This window comes from Diprion similis, chromosome 2 (assembly GCF_021155765.1).
Source record: "Diprion similis isolate iyDipSimi1 chromosome 2, iyDipSimi1.1, whole genome shotgun sequence".
Lineage (NCBI taxonomy): Eukaryota > Metazoa > Arthropoda > Insecta > Hymenoptera > Diprionidae > Diprion > Diprion similis.
Window position 1 is genome coordinate 19,563,711 of NC_060106.1, and position 27,911 is coordinate 19,591,621.

General features: G+C 38.2%; 1 protein-coding gene across 2 annotated transcripts; it reads left to right on the plus strand.

The window, feature by feature from the left end:
- On the plus strand, positions 1-27,713 carry LOC124415969 (neuropeptide-like 1). 2 transcript variants are annotated; one of them, XM_046896738.1, is made up of 4 exons: positions 1-223; positions 23,781-25,077; positions 25,937-26,090; positions 27,328-27,713. In XM_046896738.1, the coding sequence occupies exons 1-4, from the start codon at positions 146-148 to the stop codon at positions 27,524-27,526; spliced, it is 1,728 nt and encodes a 575-aa protein (XP_046752694.1). In that variant the 5' UTR covers positions 1-145; the 3' UTR covers positions 27,527-27,713. The 2 variants fall into 2 exon arrangements, with proteins under 2 accessions (XP_046752694.1, XP_046752695.1); XM_046896739.1 differs by lacking the exon at positions 25,937-26,090 and having other exon boundaries at positions 2-223; positions 27,328-27,535.
- The last annotated feature ends 198 nt before the right edge of the window (positions 27,714-27,911 follow it).

Genomic DNA, 27,911 nt, shown 5'->3' on the forward strand with positions numbered 1-27,911 from the left:
AGGGTGCGAAACCCGCGAAACCGCTACTCGCAACGGACACCGCGTCCCAGTTTATAGCCCCTTCAGTCCGGACCGATTCGGAGGAGTTCTTCCAGTTATTATCAAAGAAAACATCGGCCAGCCGCTCGAGGGAAACCAGGACGCCATGGCATCCTCCGCCAGGAGCTACCTCATCACTCTGCTTCTCTATGTCTCGGTCGTTAACGAGATTAGCCTTCCTCTGGTAAGTTCGATGCCATTTTTTCTTCCCGGATGTTCGACCCTTTTAATATAGTATATTTGATTGTCAGATTTTTTGAATTTTTTTTTCACTTTTTCACGCGGTATCGATAACGATAGCAGATGTAACAATCGTGGGTAACTAGCACCTCGGGAAAAGGAATTAACGGTGAATTTATTTTGGTTCTGAAATTTGCGATACGTTAATTAGCCGCGCGAAAAAACGAGGAATCGAACAAATTAAATGAAAAGTTTTTTTTAAGTTTTTTTTATCTCCTGTAGTATAATAAATGATCGGTAATTATGGCCGGTTTGCAGAAATTAAAAAAGTAATTTTGCCGTAACACATCATATTCGTAATATACCTAATTTGGAGTTTTGTAATATAACAGTTTTTTTATTTCTTATAATTTTATATTACGCTGTAAATTTAACGTGTGGTAAAAAACTTCCTTGCAGGAGTCAATTACTATTTATTACCACAACTGCGAGCGGGTGTAACGCGATTTATGTCTAAAATTATTTCTGTCTCATTAATTCTGGGTTTTGCAATATCATTTTACTCTCACGAAGAAAAGTTTTATGCGTTTTAGGCATATCTACGCAGGTACGGCGCATTCGCGTGAATACTTGAATCGGTATTAACGTTCCACAAAACAATAAGAACTTGAACCGGAAAGTTCTGACGTCGCACTTAATTCTGCACTATCCTCCTGCGTTTTGATCCCTCGCAGTATTCGCGGAATAATAATCTGGCCACGGATCAGCCGTGGAATAAATCGCAAGCTCAGCCGCTGCAGCAGTGAAGCTGGAATCTCGATTTCAAATCCCTGAAACCAAATCTATAACTGCGCGCATTTTTATCCGCGAAAATCTCGAATGACCTCAGAGTCTTTACCTGCGGATAAAAATTGCCCCACAAAAGTCGCAAAGTTACAAAAATGAAAAATTACTCCTTGCTGATTAAAATCCTGACAAGCGATTTGCGCTGCGGTCAAGTGCAGTAAACAGCAAACAACAACGGTTGAAAATTGCGTCGCAAAATTCAGATCCGCCAAATTCGCCTCTGCAAATGTCAGACTCACGTGATATCGTAAATTACACCTACATACGTGTGAAATTCCATCCCGAATAATTAATTACACACTCTGTTATGATTGTTGCTGTAACTACGAAAACCACTCCACGTAACATCGTAAATTGCATTGTTATATATACAATCAGCGAAAGACAAATATATTTTTTATAATTTCCTTAACCAAGACGTAATAAGAGTCTGGACCGATATTTCGCAAAAATAATGACAGTATTAATAATAATAATAAAAATAGAAAGATTTTACGAAAATATGATGAAGGATAAAATGAGAACGAAAAATTCGAAGAACACTACGTCTTATAGAGTTATTATTTGTTCACTTGACGAAGGACTCTCGGCTAAGTCCTTCCGATTGGCAGCTCAGTGAAAGCTTTACGCGTACTTTGACTTTGGTTCATAGTCAGTGGAGTCCAATTAGAGGAGACTTTTCGCCCCGTCGTCACCGCGGGAAATTCTAGAAGTAGACACGGATGTTTAGGTTACCGTGAAAATATCAATCACCCGAAATGCTCAGCGCTCGATCGTTTATATAACTTTCCGCAAACTTTACCCTTAACAAGTCGATCAATTAAAATCCTGGCGTTACCCGATCGAACGGTTCACGGGATTTGCCGTCCGGACTATACGTCGAGCTGATAAGAACCTGTAGGTTTGAATGACGGGGAAAAATCTGCTAACGAACGTTGAATGAATAAATGAGGTGAAAAACGAGGGATGAAAAGAAATAAAAGAGTGAATAAAAATCTGCTAAACGTTCGTAGATTATATGTTGTACAAAAATGCGGGACCCTTGCGGTGAAAACGCACGGATTTAATATTGCTTGTATTCAATTTATCTGATAGAAGGTTTGATTGACGATCGTAAAATATAATGATTCCTGCTCTCCGGAGGATTTTTTAATCTTTTAAATTGAATAGAACGCGCAAATATCTGCTTTGCAGAATAATTATTAATAACTTTATGATCGCAAGTTCGTTAAGTGCGGGAGATTTTTTTACAGAAAATGGAATTCTTCACTACAACGGACGTTTTTTTTTCATCTTGTAAGCTTTTTTATTTATAGGAAAAATAAGGAAAATGCGGGAAATCCTGGCGAATTTCAGATAAAAAATTTGCTGCAATCGCAACGATGCTTAGATCTACTTACGGTTCTTTAAATACCGTATAACGAATACATGCCTGACTCTGATCCCGGCTAATTACGGGCATTAAAGATTACAGCGAAAAGCTCTGCGAGCTCAAGGCTCGAGCTTCGACATTTTAACGGGGAAATAAAAGCGCGTAATTGTTCCCGTCTGTACAAACAGTTGATCGTTTGATTCCGTTCCAGTTCAGCTGTTTATGCACAATATGCCTGGATAATTGCGCAAATAGAGCGAATAGCCTCTATCGCAGTTTTCCATGGCGAATCGATTTTCCTCCGGATCATAAAATCCAAATTTATGTTTTGTTTGTATTATACAGTACAGATACTTGATTTTTTTTTTAAATATTTCTTACATTCGTTATTTTCTGTAAGTATGCTAGATAAATTTGTTCAAAATTGCTCAAATTTTGAACATGATTTCTGTTTTTATTATTATTTTTTTTTTTTTTTCATTGAATTAATCATCAAAAGGTTGATTAAATTTGCAGAAATTTATTCATCCAATATTAAAAAGAAGACTTTCAGTTTCATTAACTTGTGTTTTTCATTAAGTAATTCGATAAAAATTTCGTCCGAAATGCGGAAGACAGGTGAAAACGTTCGGACATTTATTTTTAATTTAGCGCCGACTCTGATGTAATGTAGAGAAATTTTCCGCGACATTCCTTTCGCTCAGAAAGCGTCTAGAGAAACTGTGCGAAAATTGCTTTCGGGCGGTTTCGAAAAGAGGAATTTTATAAAAAAAAATCTCGACCCCTTGAAGTCCGGCGATCTCCAAATTACGCATTTCTTTACACATTTGTTTTCGCATCTCGCGTCGTTAGATCTTTGCAACAGTTTGCAAATATTCGAGACGAGCATCTTCTGCCTGCAGCCGCGCGTAACGCAGAGAAGAATTTTGGTGTTGGGTTTAACATTCTCTGCTCGGAATACCTTCCGTGGCTTCTTTGACACGGGATCGCCTTACCCGCGGCTCGGGCTTGGACTCTAATTATCGTAAGTTGTTTTTTAGTTTTTTTTTGGCCGCGGTGTTTTGCGAAATACGAAACTGTAGACAAGAGGACAAGAAATATGAAAAAATGCAGAAATTTTAATAAAAAAAACTGAACAACTCGAGACGTTTTGTTTCAAGGATTGACAAATTCATTTCTAGCATTCGACCATCTATCGAGATTTCATCAAACGCTGGAGCAAAAGAATATATTGCAGACAGAAACAAGAAGAAATGAAAAATTGTTGAATTTACTAAACATCAAATAGATTTGTTGATAAAAATAAATCTGATTACATTCGGTAATTCGATTACATTATCGTTTCGATCACTTAATTCTCTGTTAAATCAAATGATGTTTATTGTATTCGAAAAACGATTTCACACATCCACAGTTGACATTACATCACGATCTTCCTTGGCAATTCCGTTTGCATAGAGTTTTTATTCCATTTCTATTTCCAACGTTTCAAATATAAGTTTATTTAGATAAAAACGAACGTCTGATATTTTCAGTAGTAAATATAATATAAAATAGATGTATCGTAAAAAATTCCACGATTCATTCGCTCACTGTTTTCTCGATTCCCATTTTTTTTAAACTGGCAAACCAAAAATGACCAAACAGTGAATCAATCATCGATTTGATAAACGAATCTGGACTAGTTACACGTGTTTTTGTTTACAATAAGTTCTCTTATAAAAATCCCTTATTTCACGGTCTTCGTCGATGAATTTCTTCATTGATTATAGTTTGCACGCTGCAGGAGTTTGCAACTGAGAGAATTGACTCCTCGAGATAGAAAAGTTTGCATTTCCAAGGGACGTGAGGAGAGTGACGATAAGGTTAATCAACAGCTTGCACAGAATTTCTACTCTCTCTCTCTCTCGCTTTCTCTCAGCTGATGGATTAAGTCTATCGATTCGCGAACACAGCCGAGCATGCAGAGGTCCTGTATCGTATATCTCGGGTTATCAAGCTAGAGAGAGAGAGAGAGAGAGAGAGAGCGGAGTTAATTAGTTTGATAAGTAGATTTTCAACTCGTCATAGACTCACCACAATATCCAACATCGAGGTGTGTACACACCGGGATAAGCCTTAATCCTTACCGATTATCCTTGACAACGAAATTATGCTAACCGCGAGGTCAAAGTTGATAAAACTGGGGAGGGATGGCAAAAAGGTCGGAGAGTAACAGCCGAGATTAGAACTGGAAAAACGTGCACGCCTAAAAAAATTTCAAATCGGTAAAAATTTAAAACTTGAGACATTCCGCCGCGTGTTTTTCCCCCTCACCCGACGACTTTTGCTGTTTCACTTCTCTGTGCCGAAAGCTTTTTAGCTTTTTCCCTGTCTTCGATAAAAGCCTGTGCACAATATAACCTCGGGGCTATAATCGATTTTAACGAGCCAGGGTGTGGAGTTTATACTCACGGTATTCTTTATCAGCATTTTCACTTTCCGACCTCGAGTGCTTGTCGATTTATTTTTACACCTCCTCCACCCCTCCGTTTCCTGCATCTTACACACGGTGTTTCCAAACAATAAACATGAACTTGAAGTATACTGAAGATCGTGAAGATTTTCTAGATCTGTCTCTTTGTCTTTGAATTGATACACACGCCATGTACGAAAGCAAAAAACGAAATTATTTATCATTCTCACACTGTGTAGGACATTCGATTTTTAAGGATAAACTTTATAGTTTTGAACAGGAAACAATGTCGGAACGTATTTTATTACTCTGGTATCCCCGCGCATTGAAACTATCCCACAGAACTTTATAACCAAAAATAATCTATAAACCAAAAAGTAACTACCGATTGAAAAGAAAATTTATTTCAATGAGTTTGTATAAAACAGACTTTGGAATATATAAAATGAATCATCGTAGAATAAAATCGAAAGAATCTGTTAAATATTTAATCATTTTAAAGTGTTTTAAAATGAAAACTCGATATCGATAACGTTTCTTCGTAATTGTGGTTATTTTTTTTCTCCCTCATTTAAAGAAAAAAAAAAAAAAAAAAAAAATCATCATACATAGTAATTCCGAATGTGTGGATTTGACGAATACTTAACTTATTCTGTAAAAATAAACTCACCGAAAACTATTGATAAATTTCGATTCACAGATCTGATCTCAAAGTATTAATCTATATTAGATATATATATATGCGTTTTCACGAATATACGAACGCCTGCCTAAATTATGTGTTTTGATCCTGCTCCCCCCCCCCCCACTTCTTTGTACTCAACTTTGCAATCAGGTAAATAATCTCCTTCCCGAAGTTACTGGGAGCAACAAAGAGGAGGAGAAGTTCTCTGTCATCCTCTCCCCCCCCCCCCCCTCCCTCCTTTTCACGTCTCACTTTCCTCTGCTCTTGATGTTCTGTGATTATATTTAGTCAGTCGGATTTCACCGCCGGATTCTTATATATATACATACGCATTTACACTTATAATCAGATACATTTTTCGGAGTTGGAAGAAAATTGTTTCCGGTGAAAATTTTAATTGCCGAGTTGCTGGGGTGAAGGGATTTTCCATACACGGAATACCGATAAATTTTCCACATACCCAACTCGTCGGATTCAGTCTCTCTCTCTCTCTCTCTTTTAATTTTTTTGTCTCTCTCTCTCTCTCTATACATATATACATGTATCGTAAAAGGATTGCGCAGGTCAAAGAAAATCAAATTTCAAACTGATAGAATTCGAAGAATTTTCTCGCACGTGAAATGAGGATGATGTATCTAATTGCACAAGATCTTCAGTTTCTGGGATCTCGAAGAAAAAAAAAAAAGATTATTGCGATCCGCTTTAGCAATCTATTATAATTAAAAATATTGTCGAGGATAATTCTACACTTTTGTGCAAAATTCGGTGAGAAATTAATTTCACTGACGATGAGCACGGATTATTTTAACGCGTGCTGTAAAATCTGAAGCAAATTACATGTGCAATTTACCTCTTGCGAAAGTCGAGATTCACGAAAATCTCGCTTCTGCTGACTTCTAATGCGATTCTACCGCCCAAATTACAGAATTTAATAATAATATTCATTCAAATCTTTGTGTTTATCATTGTGCGGAATTTTGATCTTCAGGATTTCTTCTTTCACAAACGTATTACAATTTATACAATTCGGTCTCTATTTTATACAGTCATTCTTATAATTGTACAAGTGCCGAAGACGGCGAGGCGTCACTTGCAATTAATTTACCCAAATCGTCGTCGGGCTTCCTGCTGAAAAGCGACAGTATTTTAAGGGCTTTTATACTTTGTGAAGCGTTTAATCAACTTACGACCCTTTCTTACGGCATTTTAATTGCAGAGATCGTTGTCTGCGCCAGCTGCGAATTCCGCGATGTGAAATTGTTCATTTTACGGTGAAGTAAAATTAGGTATCTACAATTTTTTTCAAATTCTCGTAATACGAAATCTTCCGTGAAAAAGTTTTTTCTTATCATCGAGCTTTTCCCGCGTTTATATAAATTCTGGCAATATTTTGTTTTTACACAGAATTGATGCTTAATATTTTTGCAGGGCGAATCTTAATCTTTGCCGGATGAGCTTTTTTTAATTGATTTGTTTTTTTAATTTAAGAAAAAAAAAACTACCGGCCATCGAAAGAATTGTTTTAGTTTTTTATTTTTTTTATAAAATATTTCAAAAATAAATTGCAAAAAGCAAAAGCCAGAATCAAGTTTCCAAGAGTGAAAATTATCGTCAGATAAAGCCGTAATCTTGACTCAGATTTTAAGCTCCGAAAAATTGATATCCGAAAATTTGTAGCTGCCAGTAAAGCTCAACTCAAGCTCAGAGTTATATTATACGCGTGTAAATGTTTTAAGCGCAAACAAAGTTCAGCAAAAATTCATTGTTTCCATAATTCCGCAGACGTGCAGCGATACGTTATACAAGAGCAGCTGGGTTCGTGTAGTTGCATATAAATTAGAGCTTTTTTATGAATTGCGGTAGTCCTGGAGGATGCAAAGCCACCCAGCTATTATATACACAACTTTCTGCTTTTACAAACTTTACAAACCATTAGTATCTTTCAACGTTATATATATATTACAGGTATACGTGTATATGGGGCATTCCATGCCAACTAAAAAAAAAAAAAACATCCTTTGATCGATTTTGTTTAAAAATTTTCAGTTAAGTGGAATAGTAAGTTCACTCTGACTCAATGCTTAAAAATGTTGATACTTGACAAAGGATTTTTTCGAATTATTTCAGATTTTTGAATTGTGTCTATTAATATGTTCGTTTTTAAAAATTGTATATTCATTCAAATCGATTCGAAATATTTGGAAAAAGAAAAGAAATCTAAAAATTTATGCCCTTCGAGATTCAAAATAATCACGTAAGAAATCGTTAGCCAAATCGGTTAACTCGAAATTGGCACGGAATGCCCCATAGTATATGCTACATGTGCCAACACGCGAGAAGAATACAGATTTTTCCTCTCATGCATCTTACAATTTCGTATTTCTGCGGTTTCATCCCCCTTATTTTCCTCTCCTACTTCCTTTCAGCATCGATGCAGCCACTCTTTAATGCGACAGAACTTCGAAAAGCGAATCTGAAATCGATTTGAAAAAATTCAATCTGGCGGATGTAGTATAGCGGACAAAAATTTCAAATTCGATCGAATCCGGGGAGAAAACTCTGTTCAGACGTTTTTGGGGTCGCTAATTCTGCATCTGAAATTAGATTTTGAATATTTCGAATGCATAGAGTGTTTTGACCGGATTCGATGAAATTTGAAATTTTCGTCCGCCATATTGGATGCGCTATTTTGACCTTTCGAAATTTGATTGTAGATTTGTAATCAACTCCTCCGAAAACCACAGAACTCTATCTTGTATTTCAAAGTTGACTCAGCGCAGTAATTGAGGTGCGACTCAAAGGGTTAAGGTGCTTATAAAGTCGCGTTGTACACCTCGAAAACGCGACGAGGCAAAACTTCTATACCGTTCAAGCGATTAGGATAAAACTTGGGCAATTGATGCCTCAATTTGGCAAAAACTGGAACGACTTTTAACTTTTTGAAAATTTGAAAAAAAAATTTACAGACCAGTTACCACTAACCGAAATTGAGAAAATTTTCACAGTTGCACTAAAATGATCGAACTATCCGGTATGATGCCACTTGGCGCTGATGAAACACACAATTTGAGCCCAATCCCATGAGACTTGATTGTAAAATGACAAAATTGCAGCTGATCTGGTTTTACGATTACAAAGAACACGACATTTTTACCGACCTTACACGATTGCCGGTAATGCAGGGGTGTAATATCGGTAAAAAATTACGCGTTGTCGAGGTCTACAACGCGGCTTTATAAGCACCTTAACACCGTTCGCGCAGCTTTTGTGATGCGAACATGACGCGTGCCAGGCAGCTTCCGGTATCGGGTGGCGCACGCAGCTTTTGTTCGGGTTTCTCGCGAGAGCGGAGTGCATATACCTAATATCTATATATATATACGTGTAGAGTCGATCAATTTAAGGACAATGGGACAGGAGGAAGGTGCATTATACCTTACGTGCGACCCCCGTTATATGCATGCACTATGCATGCAACGGGAAACCGATTTATAAGCAGTTTGAACCCGATGCAATACTCTCTGAACAACTGTTCGGCTATGGATCAATGGCGGATGTGAATTGCCCTCGTTTCGTTACACCGATTGGTGGGTATGTGTGCGAAATGAATTGGAGAAAAACATAAAAAATTATCACAGTTCAAAATGGATTTATTTTTTAATCAAAGTTCGTTTCGCGTCGAGGAACGATTGGAATAAAGAAAGCAAAATTTTGCAACCAAGTCAGTTTTCACTTTCGATTTATTGTGACTACACGTGTAATTTTTCTCTCTCAAATTTTGCGTTCAAACGATCAGTTATGGGTAATCAAATTATTAAATTGTCATTAAAGGATATGAGGCATTGAAAGGATGGATTAGACATCGGTGTGGGAAACTCCTTAAAGCACAAACATTTTTTTCCAAAAATTATTTTGTTGTGATATGAATTCTGGTTGAGTAAGGAGTCAATTTTTTTTTTTTTTTACTGTCTTAATTCTTCTCAAAAAAGCTCTGCTGCTTTTCTTAATAAGATGAAATAGCAGCTCATTTTGGAAGAGGTTTGGTAATTCCTCAGCAAAATTATTTCATCAACAGTAAGTCCTGCTTTTTTTTTGCAATAAAATTCAACGAGTCCATTAAGCAATTGCATGGTATAATAATTCAATAAAAGAATATAATTTTGTTGAAACATTTTCATACCTCTGAAATTTTTCTGAGAACCGAATTAAAGGTCGGTTGTTGGGACTTAATCTTAAGATCAAGTCCTTGATAATATGATGAAACGAGGATTTCTTTAGTCTACTCAACCACGAGGTTTCTTGCTCTCGCTCTCCTTATTTCTCTTCCTTGTATCTCTGATCAGTAATTTCCTACTCTTACTAACCGCGTCTACGTAAGGAACAAACCGAGAAATTTTATCTCGAGAATTGGCAGCTGGGGCTTTGTGAAAAGCTGCACAGCGAGCTGAGCGAAAACACCTCGAGGCATTTGAAGAACAGAACAGAATGGAACAGAACATTAATGTACTTCTCCTGAGGCATGTAATGGAGTTCAAACGACTAAAGAAGGAATAAAGTAAACACGCGTTGTAATAATTTGAAAAATAATGTTGCATCGGTATTAGGGTGGCGCAAAAAAACCGACTATTTTTTTTTTTTTTTTTTTTGAGTCTCGTGTGACAAAATGTTAGTTTTTGATGTTTTAAGGGCCCACTCCGAAGGACAGCTCAAAAAAAAAAAAATTTTAAGAGGTCGCTCCAAATTTTTTTAAATGTCAAAAATCGTCAAAAAATTAAATTAAAAAAATTATATTTTCAGTATTTTGTTTGATTTTTAATTCATCTCGTGGTGTATTGTTATCGATTCTTTCTTACTGAATTGAAGAAAAAAAACTTATGAAATTTTAATATCAATATTAAAAGGTCGCTCGAAAAGATCTAAAGAAATGCACCAAAAAATTGAAAAAAAAATATGAGCGACCTTTCAGAATTCAAATTTTGAACTAAAACTTTCGGAAACTTAGTTTTTTTCGTCTTTAAAATTATACCGTAACAAGAAAAAAAATTAAAAAAAAAAAAAAAAAAATCGATTTCTGACGTTTTAAAAAATGCAGAGTGACCTCTTCAATTTTTTTTTTTGAACTGTCCTTTGGAGTGGTCTCTTAAAACATCAAAAACTAACATTTTGTCATAAGAGACTCAAAAAAAAAAAAAAAAAACAGTCGGTTTCTTTGCTCCACCCTAATCGGTATAAATGAAAAAATAATTGTTTAGATTCTCTCAAACGTGTCTCTAACGATTTTTCGATTTTTTTTTTATATTACTGCGATATTTTCCGATTATCTACATTTCTATAATATTACAGTCACTAATTTTTCAAATCGTTTGAAACAGAATTAAATTTAACTGCAGATATCAATTAATGTTAATAAAAGAGAAAAAAAAAAAAAAAAAAAACTCAGGCATTAACAATAATCTGTTCAATCGCTGGATTTTGAAGGGCTAAAAATGAAAAATTCGAGGTCTAGAAATCAGGTTCACCGAAATTGCGTGAAGATAATTATTCGCAGTGAGTGAATAAATATCCGCGTGTCCCGAATTTGTCAATACTATAAAAGCGCTCGACAAGTTCTCTCGGAACTTTTCTCTGATGAAATTCTTCGCGAGCTTGGAAGTCCTTTTCTCCTTTTTTTATTCTCGAAGTGAGCATGCAGCCTCGGTCGAAGGATCCGGCCTGTCAAGCGGAGAACGGACATCGGCGGGTGATAATCCGGAGTTTAGAGAAAGTTTCTGTCAAGGATCGGGATTCGGACGATTCTCGAAATAAAAATTCTTAGCCCTTCTCCACCTCGACGGCTTGTATCAAATCTCGGATACATTTGCGTGTTATTTCAGACTAATTCGAGCCCGCTTAATCAGATCGGAAACGCAATCGCGGTTGAATAAGGATATTCAAAGGACTCCGTATCCACGCGCCTCGTTAATTACGATCCTGTGCAAAGCGAAGAGTCGTGTATTTTAGATAGAAATTTGATCGAGATCTCGTATAGATCGTAAATCCCGGTAATGTAACCCAGTCACGTATGTCTGAATTGAAAATATTTTTCGTTTTTGACCACCAGAAATTCAAATCTCAAACCATTTTTGAGCTTCACAACTGGCGAGAAATTGGAAAAATTTTACGTTTTACTAAATGCTATAAAAAAAAAAAAAAAAAAAAAAAAAAAATTCTACCTCAAAGCTGAGCAGATTTGACCAAATCTCAAATATACAGCGATTTTTTCGAGCGATCATAAGGCGCTTGGTGTATCACAGAATCGGATTTTTATACACGTTTAGATGTATTACAGAGGATCAGAATAACATTCTGTTGCGCCAGGGTTTGGCGATGGATAAACGTATCCAGGCGTCTTACGTTTGCAATAAACTCCGAAGATTTCGCGTGACTTGTCAGACAAAAAATTGTCACACTTGCACGAAAGGGAATCAGCAGGAGAATGTAAATTTTGTTATCTTGTTCGATGAAGTCTCTTCTTATTTTCTATAGACAATATTTCTCCAGATGAAATGAAATCAACGTTTATTTTATTATATTATTCAATATTAAGTTTAAATATAAATAAATTATAATTTCAAGAAATATCTAGTGTAAAGTTTAAATTTGCTAGATTTGTTAAATTAATTATTAGATTAATGGTATCGGTTTTTTCTCAACTCGCAGTTTCTACTAATTTCGAGTACAATTTGCACGGACTAGAAACAAGATGTTAAGATTGGACTCGAATATAATATAAATTTTTTTTTTGTTCATCCTTTGTTCGCGAAAAAACGATTCCACAAAATCTGTTGTACAATGAATATCTTCGCGAGCTTTTCTCTGATTATTCGCTGATCCACTCAACCGATCAGGTGGAACGATTTTGAACATCCATTCAGAGATGCTGGGATAAGACGAGGAGTGTATCTCGATTATTCTGGTTCTCCAGTTTCAATGAATCCCTCGCGTAGATTCAAGACGCGCTCAATATTCTCAGAAACAGAATTGTTGTCTGCCGAATAAATTCAAACCTAAATCAATAAAGTAATTAAGAGCAATTTGAAACTTTGTAAATTAGATTCCGCAGAGAAATCTTGCTGTATTATACCATGTATATATTCTACACGATGACGCACGTTTAAGGTGTGAATTGGCGGATATATTGTCTCTAGTTTTCAACCCTTGAAATGGAATAAGAAAAAAATATCTCACTCATATAACATCGGTTGTATTTATTTATTATTAGTCACAGAATTTTTAAAGGGAAAAAGATTTTATCTTTATTTTTCTGCAAGTATTTTTACCGTTTCTTTTCGATTGAATTTCTGACAGCTTCAACTCTTTTTTTTTTCAGGGGGGTGGGGCTTGATTTTTTGATTTTACCGGAAGGTAATAATCGAGTCCAATAATTTCGCAAAAATGCTTCAGATACTCGACAAAACGGAGTTTTTCAAAAGATAAACTATAATCGGCGAAACTTAGTATTTACCTACTCAAACTTAATTTTGCGAGTCTCAATTTGCAGATTTCTCCGGATTTGTGTGGAGAAATTTTGCATTTTGTAATATTGCCGCAGTTTCAGTTGCAGAAAGCTGACGCAGAGCGAGTGCAGGATAAGACTGACAGTCCTGAAAACCGCAACCTTGTTCAAAACGTCGAAGGTCATTCGAACCTCTGTTTCTGCGCGCTAAATTTAATTATGATCGCACAGCCACGATTAATTGTAAAGTTGATTACAACGCTGAGTGGTTTCCGTTCGTTTTAATAGAGACATACCAAAACTACGTTATAACGTCAGATACGTGTAGGACGTTTGCAGAAATGGACTCATTTGATCTAATTAAGATTTTAGGTAGGGAAAATAACGCCGGTGTTTTACTTACGGTTTAAATATTCGGTTTTACCCTCAAAATCCATTTTTTCAATTTTCTACTCTCCCGATTTTTGCGAAACGGTGAAATTGACGTTGAAAAAAATTTTATCGCTTCACCTTTTATGCATGCATATAATTGTTTCGGTAGATTTTAATGAATTAGGTTGAAAAAATTAAACTTATCGACATTTCTGTGATTCAAAATTTTGCATAGAAATCGTAGGAGCTTATTCAAACTTGAGATTTCAGACTCTGAGAATTTCTGCAGATGAATTAACTACCTTCAAGATTTTATCTTTTTTTTGTTTTATTTATCGTTAAAACACGAGTTAAAACGTGTAACTTTAACGTTTTGTATGAATCAATATTCTGGAACTCAATTTCGAATATTATCTCCATACACAATTGGTTTCCCATTTCCAAATGACACTTATTCCATGAAATTTACATCAGTCGTGCATGCAATTGATTCGAGGAAACTTTTCTGCATTTTCCGATATTTTTTCACTCCGTATCCCTTTTTCACCAGTATTTCAAGCTCTCGTCATTATCTCTGCACGTGACGGGTTGTCCAGTTTTTGGCGTGATGATTCATTCAACCATCACGCACATCCACCTCACGGAAAATTTTTCAATTACCAACAAGCACATCTGAATTTCATCCACGTTCCGCAGGGTAGTGGAAATGTAATCAGTCGGGGGCTGAAGCTTGTCGTATTTATACCTACGTATACCTACGAAATCTGATTTATTACCCGGATCCACTTTAAAGACCTCAGGAAATTCCTACCGCTGTTCGAAACCCGCGAAATCCATTCGCCTTTCTTTACGTGATACGCGTAGATTTGCGAATACGTGCGTTTGCTAAGAAAAGAACACACATTTTTTTTTTTACAACGTTGAAAATGAGTTTGACAAAATCGAGTCCCCACAACGGGGACCCGGGTGTTTTGAAAAAAAGTACCGAATTTAGTTCATTTTTCGACAGTTTTTCGTTGAAAAAAAAATATGATGATTTAAAAAAAAAAGCTCCAATAGCAAGAGAAAAAATGACGTGAAAAATGTTGTGTTCAAATTTGAAAGAGATAGCTTGGAAACCCTTCTTCTGAGAGTGTCAACCGTTTTGAAAAAGCACGTTTCGAGAAAACCGTTAAAAAAATGTAAAATAATTAAATAAATAAATAAATAAAAAAAAAATAAAACATGGAAAAAAAGTCGCGAAAATCAGCCATTTTCCGACTCGTTACACTAAAATCGTATTAGAGGAAATTTACTCCTCTTCGTCGACGTGATTTCGTGATAAGCGGTTGTAACACGTGTCATTTCCTCGGAAATATGCAAATAAATGAAATATAAAAGAAATAAAAAAAGATAAAGGACGAAGAGAAAGAAACAGAAGCAATCCTCTCGTCCTGGTGCGGATATTTATCAAGTTTTCCCTGTACCTGTATAAGATCACGTATTTGGGCGGAAAATCTGGGAGCTTTGACAGGTGATCCTGTCTCCTGATCCTCTGAGACACGTGACATAGAAAACATGATTTCCAAGTTTCTCCCGTTTTCTGTCACGCGTTACTCGATGGACTGGGAATCTGGCTTGTATCACAGTTTGTATGGTATTTATTATATGTATATTGTATATACATACCTTGGAGAGACTAGAGTGCAAAGAGAGGATTTTGGGGCTTTGTCATAGGCAGCGATAGGAAAAGGGAGAGTCTTATCCTCCCACGCAAACCGTGAACAACAAGTCCTTCGATGCTTTCCCGCTTTCATTCACGCCTCGTTTCTGAAACCCGCTATTTCGATAATTGACCCGGAGTTCCGGAAGCCGGAGTTACCCTCGAACAAACCGAGAGAATTGGTTTCAGGAAATGAGTAATTCGAAGGTTGTAAGGAGTGGAAATACTAAAATTTCCTTCCGAGTTTTCGGAACTTTTATCGAATTGTTCGTTGTAGGCATAACGTTGTATGAATAATATGTTGTTGTAAATTGGGGTGAAGTTGAGGTACCGAATTTGAAAAGTTCCGAAAGCGCGAAAATGAGAAAATTTTTAAATGTGAAAGATTGAAATTTTGACCACTTTGATTTTTCTTTGTTTCGGATTTTCGATATTTTCACGTTCGGAATCATGGTCATTCTGATTTTCAGTTTTTCTTATTTTTCACACCGACTCATTGAATAAACTACACTGTGCGAGTATATTTTAACCATCCGAATTTACATACTCTATCAAAACTTTATTTTTCGGAATCATGCATTTCGAAATTTTGAGCCGTTCGGTTTCCAAAACCATTCGAAACTTTGTTGCTTCGTAAATTTCCATTAAAAAATTGTCATTAACGACTAAAAATAAAATCACTCACACACTATCTAAAACATCGAATAAATTCACAAATTGTATAAAAAATTCAGATCTCGATAAAGTTCATAAAACAGACATCAAGTAGAAACAATTTTCACATTGTACTCGTCACGTCGGTCAATAATTCCGATTCAGGGGTAAAAAAGCCCGGTAATTTTCTCCTAGAGAATTGGAAGCTCTGCGATATGACAATGGGAATTAGATTTTCTGCGGGGCGGGTAAAATGATCATTTTCATCAATAGACCACGCGGGCTTTGTGCTTTGCGATTACCGTTCGAGAGGACTTGATCAGGTGAAATCAGAAGTAAAAATACTGGTAAGTAGCTTCCGCTTTCATTTTCCGCCCTTATTCTGCTCCACCATTTTTTGTCAGAACTAGCTCTTTAAATTTAAATTACATATATAACTATATATACCTATTATAGATGTGACGTGAATCGAGTAATAATAGCATGATCACCGTTGCCTCTGCAGGGAGCTTTTGTACAACCGTCTAAATCCGTTCGTAGTGCTTTCAACTCTTCGCCGCACAGACAAAAGCTCTCTCTCTCGTCTTCCTCCCCACGTTTGTATTTTCGTTCGCATTGTGCGGAGCTTGGTTTCCCAGCAAGGTTGGTATTCCTGGATCTCACAAACACGCGCTTTTGTGCCCTGCGAATATGAGGCTATAATATAAACGATCTCCTCTCACACCTTCGATTTTCTCAGCTCTACTCTCGTCGTCTTATTCTGCTCCGCCGATTCCCGTTTATTTTTTATTACCTACCTTCCCCCTTTGGCCAGAAATCAAAACCATCTATTATACTTTTATCACGAGGTTATAGTCATGAATTTATGCATTTGGATATTTGAGTTATTGTATATTCGAATATCGCAAAAAAGTATCAATTATAATTATTATAATCCGAAATATATCTTCCGAGTAAAACGAATCCTCGTAGAGTAAAATTAATCAAGATTATACTTTTTCGTAACAATAAAGCCAATTCATGTATTCCTGAAATTGAATTACAACTTATCGCATGAGTACTGGATTTTCTAGCGTTATTCTCGCGTGAAAGAAAATAGTTTTCGTATATTTTTTCTCGGTTTTTATTTCCTTTTTTCATCAGCGATGCATAAGCGTGGCTAATCGTCAAAATAAGTGAAATTTTACTCGGTCGGTAACGACTAACTATAGCATCCTCTTAAATACCTGCGGTTAGTGCTTGGAACACAAACATGCTGTTACCCGGGAAATATGGGTCCTTTTCCCTTTGCAAAGTGTCCTGAGTCCGCGATTTAATTGGCTTCCACCCTCTGATTGCGGCTGAGTTCAAAATTTTGTTGGAGGGAGATTTTCGGACCGTATGTATCGTCGATGTCAACCGAAAGGTCGCGTTTTGTGTTCAAATTCCAGCATCCTCGGGATTATATATCCCAACGAAACATCAATTAGGTTGAGCTTTTTCCCCGTTTCGGTATTTATTTTTATCTCTCTTTTTTTCTGTTTTTGTTTCCTGGGCATTAAATGTGACTACTTAACCGTGACGCAATCCCCTCGTTCCTTCATCATATCCGGTGAATTGTTCGGATTTCAAGCCAAGTACCTGGATGAAAAATATTACCGACCGAGTATTAACTCTCTCTATCAGACTTAGAAAGAGATCCAAATTTTTTTGAGGAAAACTCGGATTCGCTCGACGCGTTGCGATTGTTTTTTTTCATGGCAGCTTGGTGGAATATATTTACTCGTGAACAAACACTGAGCAATATCGATCTAAAATAAACACTGCAAACACGAATAGCATTCGGCGACAAGCAAATCTAAGGGTTTTCCAGAGCATGTGGACGATTTTTTTGGTTTCGTAGGGATCAGTCTTTTCGCTGTTTGATCAGTGCCTTATCCCGAGTTTGGTTCCCCGATCATGCCAGCAAATAACTTATTTCGAGGGTTTGTTGGAGGGAGAGTTTACCGATAGAAAAATTCAATTTTTTACAAATAAATGTATTCAGTTGGGTTCCCTGATTTCCATAACTCCATAAGTAATTTGTGTGGTTAGAATGAAACGTACTTAAAACTGAGAAACTTTCCTAGGATCAATGTGTTTATTTTTTTATTGAATGTTTCCTACTCCTAACAAACACAAGTAAATATCAACTAAGAACTAGTCAATCGATTACCAGTCGTTGATTCCCTTGGAAAACATTCGATTTATTAAAATAATAAAATTTACTCAAGTAATGTCAAATTTATACAGATGAAGGAAATAGTCGTTAAATTAGACCGAGTTGAGCGGACGAAGGTGAATCGAAACGCTGTCTTCCAGAATGCAGGGTTAAACTGGTCACAGTAGATTTGTCGGAGACCATTTCGAGGAATGCTGGGACTCGGTTGCTCGACGGAAGATTAAACCCGTGTATGTTAGCGTCAAATCGTGCAGAATCCTGAATGGAATCTGAGCACGACAGAAAGTAGAGCCTGATAGACGGCAGAGTGTGAGAGAGAGAGAAAGAGAAGAGGAGAAATGGGAAAGTAGAGGCCTCGGGTTATACTGACAGTTGCACTCTTCACCTGAATCACGATTTCTTCACGCTAGTTTGACTCTCTTCATCCACCGCTTAGGTCCAAACCAACGAGACGTTTGCCAGTGTATAAAAGAAAAACCAAGAATCACGATCTCGAGAGGAAATCGTTGGGCAAAATTTTGACACTCAAAAATTCCAAGCGAATAACGTAGTTTGAGAAATTTATGGCACAACATGATATCAAAATTGAAGAGCGAAGGGTGAAGCTTGAAATCACACCATTCGAGAGATTTGAATTTTTTAATCGAATTGATAGTTTTTAGTTTTAACGATTTTCATCGGTAACTTGAACTTTGTCATATATTTAAGGAGGGGAACGAAACTCGTAAATAATATGTGACGCTCGTATAATGTATAAACGTAATGCGAACTTTGTGACCGGTTAGTTTTAAAGCCCGAAGCGATTTACAACTTTCTAGATTTACGACGCTTATTTCCGCGGGACAAACGCTTTATCGACTTCAACAACTCGCAACTCGCGTCTCTGTTTTGGTTGAGAATGCTGCAGCCGATTTCACGTTTTGGTAGTGGATCACTTGTGCAAGCGATAAACTCCGTCAATTTCCGGGAGCAGGAATGTGATGCACAGGATAATTCGTCCTCAGACTGAAACGAGATTATATAATTTAATTATTTAATCAATTTGGATCGTAAAATATTATGGGATTTTCATCTGTACCTTTAAATTCCTCGATGGAAAATAAAACAGCATCTGTTTGATCCTTGTTTTCATACGAAAACGATATTTAAGCTTCTAATTATTTTTACAAAAACTGCCTTTCTAGAAAGGAAAAAAAATTCTGACATGCAAAGTAAAAACGTCCATAAAATACAAGGTTATGTTAGCGACGATACAATTTCTGAGAGATCGTATTGTCTAACTATATTAATCTAACTCTACTTTAATTAAAAGTATTTTTCAATCCTTGAAGAAAATTAGAATCGAATTCGTCGATCTCGATTATTTTTTCTCATAATTTCTAACTTGGCGGACAACTTTAACGAACAATTTCTCGGATTCGGCCGTCTTGTCTAACTATATTAGTCTAACTCTATTTCAATTAAATATATTTTTGAATCCTTGATAAAAATTAGAATTGAATTAATCGATCTCGAAATTTTTTTCCCTCAAAAGTTCGAACTTGACGAAAGTTTTTTCATTTCTGTGCTTATAAAAATAGAGAGAAGAGATTTTTTTAAATAGATTTTCAATCTTTCATCGAACACAAAATCCTTTGGAACGCATCAGTGGCATTTTGGGGCAGCTCGAGGATTTCGAGGAAAGCTGCGATAAGGCATTGCGGATGGGGATGGGGTGGATGGACAGATGGGCTGGCGAACAGATATTCGGTAAACGAGGCACGTCACGTCCGTTATACTTGACTGAATCACCGACGCGGGAGCAAAACTGTATGAGTGGCATAGGACACCCCAACAAATGAAATTCTCCCTCAGGGTGGGTGTAGGTTTGCTGTATCAGACGTGAGCGATCCTACCGCGAGGGGTAGGAATCGCGAGGACGAGAAAGGACCTTTAAATTAATTCCGGTCTAGGTGAAACCGAGTATTCGTGCATGTCGAACAAACTTTTAGACCCATCTGCCGAGTAAAAAATTCCCGAATTGAAACAGCCGTTGTAAAATTGAGTTTTACCCTTTTGTCCTGGGGCAGCTTTTCGATTTTGTCTTTTCTCACCCCGTGCTGGTGAAATAGTTAGGTATTAAGAGTAATAATGTATTGAAAAACTCAGCAGTGCTATGGAGAACGAAAATATTGTAGCTCGACGAATAAATTATTAACGCAATGACAAATGGGGGGGGGGGGGGGGGGGGCTAGAAAAATTAAAAGAACTTGAAAATAAGATAAACGAGTAGATAATTTATTCAACGTGGTTTACCGACATTAATTTGCGATTCACGTCATGACCACCCGACGATTTTTCGTTTTTATTTCTCGATTCTCGCGGCTTTCATTTTTTATACGCTTTTTGCTCTCCTTCGATTTTGCTCATATTTTTTTCCACCCCCAGCGTACTTTGTTCAAACTTTTTCCCCAAGCTGTGCAAAATGTCTTCGTCTTTGTCTGATCGTGTTATGTAAAAGCTGATACCAAAAATCGATGCATTAAATTACACTACTGTCGAGGCCAGAAGGTTTAAAAAAGTTTGAATACTTCTTTTAAAAACTTGGGAAACTAAGAAAATTTATAAAGTTTCACTGACAATTGTTCCCCGATATTTTAAAATTTTCGTCAAGTATTGCGACTCAACGAAACGCAAATTCGGGACAGAAATTGAATGTGACGAGAAATGGGCAACAGGGTAAAACCTCGGTTACGAGAGAGTCGCCGCATTATCATCTCGTCAACCGTTGTTTTATCTTCTTCTTGTCACTCTTCTTGCGCCGCTGTTCTGGGCAATTGTTCGCGTGTTTTTCCTCCTTTCTGTTCAAGTACCGCACAAGTTGCGAAGCAAGGTTGGCAGCGGCTGCTGCAGTTTGAAATTTCATTGCGAGGCAACTCCGTTTATATACTTCGGTAACATACAGGCATATTAGAATAACTTCTCTCGCGGAAATTTCAGGGGCACTATAATAATGTTGACTTTATCCAGAAGTTTCCACCCATTTGAAGGTAATGAACTGCAGGGGTGGGAAAACCGGGAATTTCGTGATTCTACACTAAATTTTATTTATGGTCGTCGAAGACTGACGGAAAATATTCAACGAAAGTGAATTGAAGATTATTAAATAGTGAGCGAGCTTCCTGTGTAGTCCTTGAATTTCGTTTCGTCAAATTGACAGATGATGCGGCCTCGCTTGTCCTGCAGAAATTATCGAACGTATCTGCATGTAACTAAATTTGGCGAACGTGAAATCGCGTTTCTCGTCATATAACGCGTTCGCATAATTTCTGTTCGAGTCAATTCACCCCGTCAGACGTTAGCGCGTGTGGCTTTGAGGGTTTTCACAGTAATTGAGATGGAGCTTCACCGCGGCAAATGGGGGGGAATTTTCGTTCCGTCGTCTCCTCGGAAAAGACGGAATTATGGCGAATAATACGAAGAGTTGACAATATAAATGGGGAAAAATATCTTGAAAAGATTTTTACCTAGAATTCAGGCGTCGTCGTTTGATAATGTAAAAAATATATACTTTCCGCCTTCTTTTGCCAATAATTTTTAATTCACTCTCCTCTCGGGTTTGAGCTCTTTTAATCTCTCTTGCTTCTCCTTCTTCTCTTCGCTCTCTGACTTCGTCGGGAATTTCAAAGGTTTTCTTTTTCCCGAAGCAGAAGAGAGAGACTTCAGAGTCTCCAGCTAAGGAATGTGAGAGAATGTCGAACGCGCAGCTTCTTAGCTACCAACGGGAATTAAGGTGGGTATTAAGTTTGCATGGGTAAGCGCATTCGCGTTATACCCTGGTTAGGTATTAAAATACTCAAACAAACTTTATACAGCCTTTAGAAATTCTCGGGCTTCTTGGGAGGCGGCAATGTCAGTTGATTAAAACCACTCAACAGGTCGACTTGTTTAATATACATTATTCTTACTGCTCGGTTGATTTTTACGGAAGTTCGTTTTTCACTCTTCGGAAAAAATTACAGACTGATCCTGATTCCTGTTTTGCGAAATGCCCGTTTATTTAATCCTTTACATCCCCTGATGTGCAACCGCGTAACATGGTGCAATTTATACACGCCTACACACTTTGCATTTCACATCTTGCTGGCTCGCGCCATGTGCACTTTATACAGTTATAACAAATCTCTGAATAATTATCAACATATGGGTCATTCTGTGGTCACTGATGATATGATAGTATCGAATTTGAGGGAAAACATATTTTTGATTTTGATTGACATTGACAGTTTGCAAATTTCAAATTCTACTTACTTCATAAACATTTAATTGTAGGTGAAGATTTTGAGGAATGTAAGTTTTCAATTATACTCATATAATTAAAATATAAAAATATTTTGTATACTCTGATGGATATGTGAAAATTTGGATGATTACACTCGAAAGTTATTAAAAGTTAGTTACACACTTTGAATACGAATCGGTCTGATTTTGCAGAAATTCGATTATGCTATTGAGGAAACAATTACTGGACCAAGTTCTGTTTCTTTTTTGACGAAAGATCACTTATTTCATTTTTTTTGAAAATATAAATCCCGGAATGGCCTATACATAGAGAGAACCCACTTATGTGGATAATGTGCGCGTGTTTTGGCCCGCAAAAGTATCTATATATCTGATGCAGCTGGTGCTAATCGAGCGTTAACATAACTCTGACGACATTTGAAAACGTGTTTCCACATCACTTTTCAAGTGACAACATCCTGTATTTTGGCCTTTATAAGGAAATGAGTGGTAAAATTTTCGAGGCATGACAATATACGTGAATCACATGAATTTTCCATTTGCGGATGAGTTTGCGGTTCTTTCGCTTATAATGTTTTTATATAATTAAATGTCACATTGTGTTTATTTATTCAGTAGAACATTCAATATCCATATAATGAGTTCCTTACGGTAGGCAATCCATCTACACGCGATCGATTCATTTTAGTCTCCGGAATTTCCCGATTTTAGCAACTGACGAACGGCGAATTTACTCTCAGAATGTTCTTGCCATTATTTAAGTTTATGTGGAATAACGATCGATGCTTGGCGAATGCCATGACTTAAATAACAGCTGAAATAAAACGGCAAGTGGTGCAGTGAAGGAGGCCATATTGAATTCGAGTGTTAGATATTGAAGAAATCTTTCCTTCGTGTAACTTTATCCAAGTTTATGATTTTTCTGTGTACCTTCTTTTAGATAAGAAAAAAACTCGCTTTCACGTAACGAATTAAATAATTTCTACTTCAAAACGTCGACGTCACGTGGAATCGATTACACACGCCAGGCGGAAGGAAGAGGGTGAAAATCTTTGCAATTTGCATATCTGTATCCGACGTACCCTGTCACCCATGAGTTTCGTCATACAGAAATCGATGTTCCAGGACGTTCGATCAGTTCGATGACGCGTCTGTGCCACGTGAGCACGTGAGTTGCAGACTCCTCGAGCTCCGCTGATTCCCCACCACCATATTATAACCCGGCCGTCACGCGGTATAACCAAACCGTGAAATCGGTAGCATGCATGACACCGGTGCGGTTATACTCAGGGAAATTGCACCTGTCGTTTACCGGACGTTCGTCAAAATCGAGCGTCAATTTTATGCGACGGAACGTCCAATTTAACACCGAGTAGATAAACGCGATGCAGGATCAGAAGCATATCGGAGCAATATCCATACCGACGATTCACTTCCGCCAAAATAATTCCACCGCTGCTACAGTATTGAAATGTTTCTTTTTTTTTTGTCGCTTTCAGGTGACATGCCAGGACGACGAGGGCGAGCAATGCCTTCCCCGGAAGACGTTCTTCGCCCTGCTACGCCTGCCGGAAGTTAGTTCCAACCTGGCGGCGTACTCGCGAACGGCGCGGATAATCCTCGACGCCAAGAACCGAAACGAGCTCGTGAACCTGAAGACGACGTCAACGGACGACGCGGAGGACGGTGAGGTCTGCCTACCGGTCGGTGTTTATCTCGAGCTCTTCAGCTATCCAGCGACGAGAGGTCGTCTGGCAGCCATCACCAGCGCTCAGCGGCTCTTCGAGGAGCCGGCAACGTCGCGGATGGACGTGGCCGATGAGGAGGAAGAGGAGGACGAGGTGGACTCGGAGAAACGGAGCATCGCGACCCTGGCGAAGAACGGCGATCTGCCGATATCCATTCAAGACAAGGCGGACGAGGAAGAGGAGGATCAAGAGAAACGAAGTCCCGCGACGATCCTTGGCAGGGATGAGCTCGAGGAGCTCTACCGATACTCGGAGCTCGGTAAACGCAACGTTGCCGCGTTAGCTCGAGACTTCGCGCTGCCCTCGGGAAAGCGCAACGTCGCTACGTTGGCTCGTGACTTTGCGCTGCCGCCGTCGAGCTCGGGAAAGCGAAACGTCGCTGCGCTGGCTCGAGACTTTGCGCTGCCCTCGGGAAAGCGCAACGTCGCTGCTTTGGCTCGAGACTTCGCGCTGCCCTCGGGAAAGCGCAACATCGCTGCGCTGGCTCGGGACTACAATCTGCCCTACGGGAAGCGGTATTTGGACATATTCTCTCGCGGTAGCGCACCGCGTTTCCAACCGAGCTATGGCGAGAAACGTAGCCTCGTAGCTCTCGTTAGAAACGGCGATATGCCCGTTGGATTGAAGCGCAACATCGCGGCTTTGAACAGGGGTTGGACTCTGCCCACTCAGAACAGGTTCGGACGCTCGTTGGACGCCCTCGAGGACAGGACGAAGAGCCGGATGAGTGATGCTCCGAGGCCGGAAGTGCAGCGTAATAGAGAGGAGGACGCCAACGAGAGAAAATTAGAAGCTTTGGCCAGCTCGGCGCCGGTGGTGGCGAAGATTTCCGAAGGAAATGGGAAGCTCAAGCTCAATACCGACGTCACCAACAAGAATAAATCCGCGAAGAACGCCCAGCATGGAGGCGAGAAGAGGCCGAAGCGGCAGATCGAATTCTCTGACGAGTATCCTCTGCCCGTTATGCAGAACAACAACGTTCTGGATTATGAGGAAATTATCGAGGCCCTTGCAGGCGATTATCCCAACACGGAAAAGCGATTCATGGGTATGTATTTATTTTATCGACGTTCACGTGTATAGATTAACGAGTTATGTAATTATTTTCTCGACGTTGACGTGTATAGATTGACGGGTTAGGATTATTATGATCAAGAAGAAACATCAACTCGTTCTTAGTTTTAATTAACGGTTTAATATCTTGGTCAATCGAATTCGAATACAAAAAATTAAACAGGTCTCATAAAAATTTCTCAAATTACTAACTTTTTTTTTTCATTATACGGACATAATTCACAAATTTCGATGAGATTAAAGCGTAGAGGGTACTAGAAAAATTGTTTTATTCAGATTATTAATCTCATATATAATCGATATAATTTCCACCCAAATCTTCACTTCCAATTATGTTCTTTGACAAATTTTTCTTTCATCGTTCAACGGTTCAAATTCAAGAATAATTCGAACAGACCATCTGAATGAAAATTTAGCCGAAGAAAAAAAAACAGACCGTTCAAAAAATCTCCAGCAATAATATGTAATCATTTGTACCAATCGACAACTGTCCGGTAAATTCATCCACAAATAACAAAAACTCGTTTAAAATACGATTAAAACGGTTTCATTATACCTAAATTTCAATAAACGAGTCATGTATATGTATATATATGTATATATAATACGCATAATGTTATACAGCGTTAAGAAGACCATTATATTAAAGCAACACGTTCAAACCGTGAACTTCTTCATGCATATAACAAACTGAACATAAGGTGCAGGACCGTAACTAAGATGAAATTCCTTCGGCTGATAGAACCAACTGTTACTTGTCAATTAACGAAAAACAACGACTAAAATAAAGAGAAAGAAAAAAACTATTCTTGGGTATAAATCTGCACATGTAGCTACGGACCCAACGGAGATGAAGGAAAGCGATGAAGCCAACTTCTACGTGTCGCAACCGTCGAAGAAGCACATCGGGGCGCTGGCTCGCCTTGGGTGGCTCCCCTCGTTCAGATCCGCAAGGTTTTCCCGGTCCCCACGGTACCTGGTGAACAGGTCAGCCCAGTAGGATACGCTTCTCCGCGTCCTCTCAACTCTTCGTATGTGCTGTCGATGTGTCTCTGTTCCGTAGAAGTCACCCTCAATACCACTATCACCACTACTACTACTACCACTACCACTACCACTACCACTACTACTACTACTACGTCTATTTGTCTAACGTCAACCGCATACCCACCGCACAACATTGCGGTCAGTGCACCTTTAACGGATGACCGCTTTCACGGTAGTTCGATAGCCGTTTGTTCGATGTACATACATACATACATACATTATACTGTTTATTCCTCGATGTTTTTTCAAATTTTCGCTATAGATATTACACTTACAGACGTCTACACGTTTAATTCGTACATAGTGTTAGATATTATTACATATCGTTATGTATAGTATAGATCATAGATCAAGTAGTGAGATGGATGTTATTATGTTGCCGGTTTAGTCCACATTGCAGTAGCCTTCGTTATACGTTCACAATCACAATCACTGCAGTATCTACTCGGTATCTGTCGTAACGGAAAAGGGAAAAGCCAGAGTTCCTATCCTCATGACGCTGATCCGATGAAACTTCTGGTATCCGCTGGTATCCACAAGCTGCACCAAAAACTGCTGATCCGAAGCCACGTGCAAACCTCCGATTTACTCTTGGTGTGAACTTTTTCATACATTTCAGCGGAGCGACCGATTCCCAGGTTCAATTTATCGAAGGGAGACTTATAGCGTGATAGTCATGTGTATAAAATTATTGATGACATTTGAATCGATTCGTTTTCTTCTACGTTTACTATATTGTACTTGTTTTATGTCGGAATAGAAGCTCGAAAGAGAAAAAGAAAGCGCATGAGCTTAAGATTCAAACATCTCAAACATCATGGAAGTCAAATGCAGGTTCCTGGTGAAAGAAAAATTTGACTTTGACAGTATTTATCTGTTTTAATGATAATGATTAAAACCAGGTCATATCATGATTCAGACTTCGAGGTGAGATCTTTTTTTCGGTTCTTCGACAAGTTCTAGCCGTTTTCCAATTGCGTCACGATGATTTGATAGACGTTGACTTTGAGCTTGAACCACCCAGATTTAAACCTATTTTTGGCTATCGATGCTTTTTCTCACCTCTTTTTCGCTTCGATTCGTGAATAATCCGCATTATTTTGCTAGATGCAGTCGTTGGCACCGTTTCAAATACGGCAAATTGATACGGCTGAATGGTGTGGATTTTGTTTTTCAGGGCGAATTCCGCAGATGGGACCTCGGCCGACTACCCCGCCGACTCGGCGTCTAGGACGTTAGGATTTGGCGGCGCAACCCGATACTCCAGATCGCAGAACTTCGGAGATTGTAGACACGGTTTCAAGAGATTTCTCCTCTTGCCAGCAGTCGACAAACTTCTGCTCCAAAAGCTTTACACGACCCCAAGAACCGCATAGATTATAACATATTCACCCCTTTCCCCAATATAGTAGCGTCGATTATACCGCGCAAACAGTAATCAATTAACCCCCATCACCCACTGTCATTATTGGTATATACCTATATTTACGTGTTACGATATGCATGCGATCCGCGAGGGATTGCCAACACTAAGAGAAGAAGAAGAAGAAGAAGAAAAAGAAGAAGCACTGATCCCTCGTCCGAACCGGCCAACTTCCAAATCTATGTAACTAAAAGTACTTCAAATTTGCGACAACAATATAGTAGTTACGTCATTCGCTTTTGCATTTTGGCGGAAGTTATTGACAGTGAATTTTAGAGCTGGCTAATATAACTTATTTAAATTTAAATTAATAGGCGTCTATATTACGTGATTCCAGC